Source organism: Coptis chinensis, chromosome 4 (genome assembly GCF_015680905.1).
Source record: "Coptis chinensis isolate HL-2020 chromosome 4, ASM1568090v1, whole genome shotgun sequence".
Lineage (NCBI taxonomy): Eukaryota > Viridiplantae > Streptophyta > Magnoliopsida > Ranunculales > Ranunculaceae > Coptis > Coptis chinensis.
Window position 1 is genome coordinate 44058367 of NC_141459.1, and position 4434 is coordinate 44062800.

General features: G+C 42.2%; 1 protein-coding gene across 1 annotated transcript; it reads left to right on the top strand.

The window, feature by feature from the left end:
* LOC147503615 (uncharacterized) lies at positions 1 to 432 on the top strand. Its single transcript, XM_086604905.1, has one exon. The coding sequence runs from the start codon at positions 1 to 3 to the stop codon at positions 430 to 432; it is 432 nt and encodes a 143-aa protein (XP_086461031.1).
* The last annotated feature ends 4002 nt before the right edge of the window (positions 433 to 4434 follow it).

Here is a 4434-nt window from a genome sequence, read left to right on the forward strand (position 1 = left end):
ATGGCAAATGGTCCAACAATAGGAACTGGTTCAAATCCAAGCATCGTCACAAAGAATCCTGTAAATGATGTTTCATCACCCTACTTTCTCCATTCTTCTGATCATCCTGGAGCAATCCTAGTTTCCACTCCAATAAATGGTGAAAATTACCCAACATGGAGAAGATCTATGAAGATGGCTTTGAATGCCAAAAACAAACTTAGATTTGTTGATGGAAGTCTATCTAAACCTTCTGCAGGTGCAACTGAAATTCAGGCATGGGAAAGATGCAGTGACATGGTATTATCATGGATTCTCAACTACATTGATAAAACACTTATATCTAGCATTATCTATGAAGAAACTTCTCACGAGGTATGGCTCGATCTTGAAGAGCGTTTTTCTCAAAGTAACAATCCTAGAATTTATCAATTGAAGTGTCACCATAACTGAGTGCACTTGTGGCGCAGCCAAAAGCATCAAGTACATGCATGAAAAAGAGCGTGTTTTCCAATTCCTCTTGGGCCTTAATGATACTTATGCCCCCATTCGGAGCCAAATTATTGTGAATGATCCCTTACCCCAAGTCAGTAAGGTTTACAAGAATGTCTCAGGTAAAGGCCAAAACAGGGGCCATCACACACAGAACAAGCAACTAAAGATGCGGACTAGACCACATACAAGAAAGAAGAAGCGCTTTTCCACAACACGACTGGTGACGGTACGGAATGAGACCCAATAAGAAGGCCTACTTCATTACTGTCGAATGTGCATTGATATACCCCAATAATGTAACACACACCTAAAGGGCCCAAAAGGCGTTAAGTGGTGTTTTTGTTCATACCATTTGATCAAGCTATGAGAGGATGCCTACCACTCAGTGGAAGCCTTCTTATTTGAGTCAGTCTCGCTTAAACTTAAAGTAGGTCTAACAGCCGCTTATTCTCCGTCAACGGTATCCGTTTCCATTATTATAATATTATTTCAACCATGCGTCTTATTAAACTAAGATTGGACGCCCCGATTCTCTCTCTAGTAACCTTGAAGCTACTGGTGGAACTGCTAGTAGACAACTTCCCCTATCAAAACCGGCAAGAGGCACTCTATCTAAGCCTTCAAGAATATAACCATAAAACACAACAAATGCGAACGAAAAAAAGATCACTACAAAGGCGTCGGCACGAGGTCTTTATGATACATGCGTCGGGGGTGACGACTTTACAAAGATTAGCTACAAGAGTCACCTTACACTCGGGAGCCTTCGAAAGCCAAGCAAGCATTCGACCACTAGTGGCCTAGACAACCAACAAGAAGGCATCGGGGGAGCAGGGCTCGCGGAGATGATCCCATATTCCGTGGATTGAACCGTGCAGGGGATAGTGCATGTCCGCAGAGAAGGAGAGGTAGCGCGCTAGTTATATGTAGATCTCTGACCTCATGTAATAGTACTGGCTCCCCTAGCAATGAAATATGTTGGTGAAGGCATTTGATTTTAGAATCTTACTTTGGAAAAAATGGGAGTGGTGCATCACCACCCTACCCCCTCACAGGCAGAGGCCGAGACAGACAGGACAGTGAGTCGAGTTACCAATTCCGTTGAGGCGAGGGTAGCGGGGTAAAGCTCTAACCACGTCTTTGAACCCTGCGACCCAGGAGGGAACACGACCCTTCTTTTGTCTTTGTCCATGGTAGGCGGGAATATGAATTTCATGAATTCAGTGCAGATCGGGGTACAGAGGGGATTCACCAGTAGAGGGAGATTTCTTCGTAAAGGAGGATGTTTTTGAACCTAGAATTCATATAAGAAAATGTAGGAAATTTTACCACCCCTAGAGGTAGGTTCCGACCAGGCCTTGCAGGGTTCTTAATCGCCCTGAATGACTTGCTAGAAGTTCAAGTTCTAAAGAAAGATGGCAAAGAGAGAGTCAGTTCCAGAAACCCGATATTAGAAAGCATAGTGAGCCAAGGCAGGGCTGGCAAGCGAGAGCCTATTTTTGGAAATATCAGGATGAGCGGATGCTTCCGGAGCAGCGGTACCGGGGTGATGAGAGCTTGAGGATCAGGCGTTTCACGGGACGAAGGGGGCATGGGTTCTGGGAATAGAATGATTAAAGGAATAAGTATTGCTAGATTTGAATATGAAAATAGCGGAGATTCACTTAAATCAAATATCAACATTGCGAGAGCGAGGTATCGATCATTTACATGGACCCACTTCTCATTCCATTTGTGGGAATTTGATGATCTATAAACCGTCCCTAACGAACGGGAAACCTCCAGTGTATACTTTTTTTTCGTCTCTATCTCCTTCCTTCCTGCAGCTTTGAAAAGCTTTATTCCCGCGTAGACATGATTTGACGAACAGAAAGGATCGATATTCGGAAGAAACGGAATAAACAGAATCCACAGTCTCGACTGATGCATCTATACTATTGAGTTAAGACAAAGAGAAGATGGGACTAGTTTGCTCCTCATGCGGACCCTACTTACTTAATCTCTCCTCCAGGAGGCAAGGGATTGCTGCTTCCACAGCTGTCTCCACTTGGTCAAATGCATCCGCCTCTATCTCTATCTCCACTACTGGATCGAAAGAAGAGATTGTAGAGTGAAGTAAAATAAGAAAGGGTTGCCGGCTGCTACAAAGAAGAACCTAACAGAAAATCCATCCGGATCTACTATTGGATATACTTCCCGATCAACTGCTATTGGTGCTTGCTTTGGTGCTTATAGTCTCGTATACGGATAATAAAGGGGAATTCAAATTTAAGTATATTATGTCAGATTGGATTATTATGTCCTTTAAGCATAGGTAAGTTTACTTACACTAGACTGAGATGTTGAGCTTTCCTAAATAGTGAGATATTGAGCCCATTCCTTTCCTATTAGCCCCTCTTTTTTTTTAAGGGCACTTTGAAGACTACTTAGCTTCGCCTTTTGATTCTGCCTTAAACTAATCAATAATGCTCTCTTTGAATCAATATAACTAGACTCGATCTTGACCTAAGACGAAATGGGACTCCTACTTGCTTGCAACAGCCTCTTCCTTATGAGCTTCGTCCATTCCAATAGGACTTTTTCCGTTTTCCTGGTCAAAATGGCATATCATATGAGACATCGAAATAGTGCAACTTTCATTAACCCCCGGGATTTTTGGCTGTGACTCAAATTCCTTTAATAAATGGGAATTCAATCATGCAATTTTTCATCTCCCCCCGTAAAAATGGCTTAAAGTAAAATTCCTTTCATACGGGGCATCTCAATTTGAGAAAAGTGATGAAACATTGTGTTTTTTGCTTGTTTTTGGCCGTCAAATGGGCTTGTTTTCCTGCATGAAACACCTTCCAGGCCATAAACACCGGGCTATCCAAGCGATAATCGGAATTCTCTATTTGAATTTCATTAAAAAAAAGGCTTATGCTTCGAATACGCATTGATTTGACCAATAGGATAGTACACCTTCACGGCACGGCAGGGGTTTTCAAACAAACTCTTCATAGTTGCCCGCCCCTATAGCTAGAGTTATCTCGTATTTACACCGTTTCTCTCCTTCACTTGTAATTGTTGAGAGATAAAGCCCTACCTGGACTATTCTATAATTTAAAGAAAGATCTCCGCTCGAGCCTATCTCCTTTGAGCTAGACAGCCCATCTCTAATCGATGGAAAACAAAACCGTACTCGATAGCGCCCCTCTTTTAAGGGGGTCGGGAATGCATTTACTTTGCTTTCTTCTCACTGCCTAGTATATATTATATTATTCGTTTATCCGGAACCCTATCTTAACCCTTGTCTTTCTCTAGCCTAGCCCAATTCAAATCTTTGCCCTAACCCAACTCCGTAGGGATTCTAAAGATTAGAAAGACAATCGACCAAGCATAAGGATTAATCCCTGACTGACTCTATTTTTATTGCCCGTGACCGCCCTAAGGGAGAGTAATGGATTTGCTTCTAAGGGAACATAGATCAGGATGGAATCATGAACAAAGAACTATTTTGTGGGTTGGTCTATCGATCTCTCCTTAAGTGCGCAACTTACTTATTCTATTGATTTTCTCTTTCTCCGTGGATTATTATTTTTTGATTGATCCCTTTATTCACACAGATTAGTGGAAGTGGATGTTGGATTATGATAAGCAAAGTATTTAATAATCCCTTTACTGAGCTATGGACCTCCGAACGCTGCCTACATCCGCCTTTTTCTTTGGTTTTAAAATTCGCCCGCTTCCCTGAGCTATGGACATGAAGTTGTTACTTGAACGGGTGAACTACCTACTTTTTTAGACTTCTTAGCTCCTGCGAGAAAGCGAATGATCCCTTACCCCTAACTACATATAATATAATAGCATCTTCTTCATTTATCTTCCACAAATTCACAATAAAATGACGCAATGGCTGTTAATGGCATGGGTCGTGGAACTAGTCACTTTGGTGGACAAGGACGTGGTCATCCTCAGTGT

Excerpts from the sequence above, each read along its gene's own strand:
- LOC147503615 (XM_086604905.1), top strand. The coding sequence starts at position 1 with ATGGCAAATGGTCCAACAATAGGAACTGGTTCAAATCCAAGCATCGTC.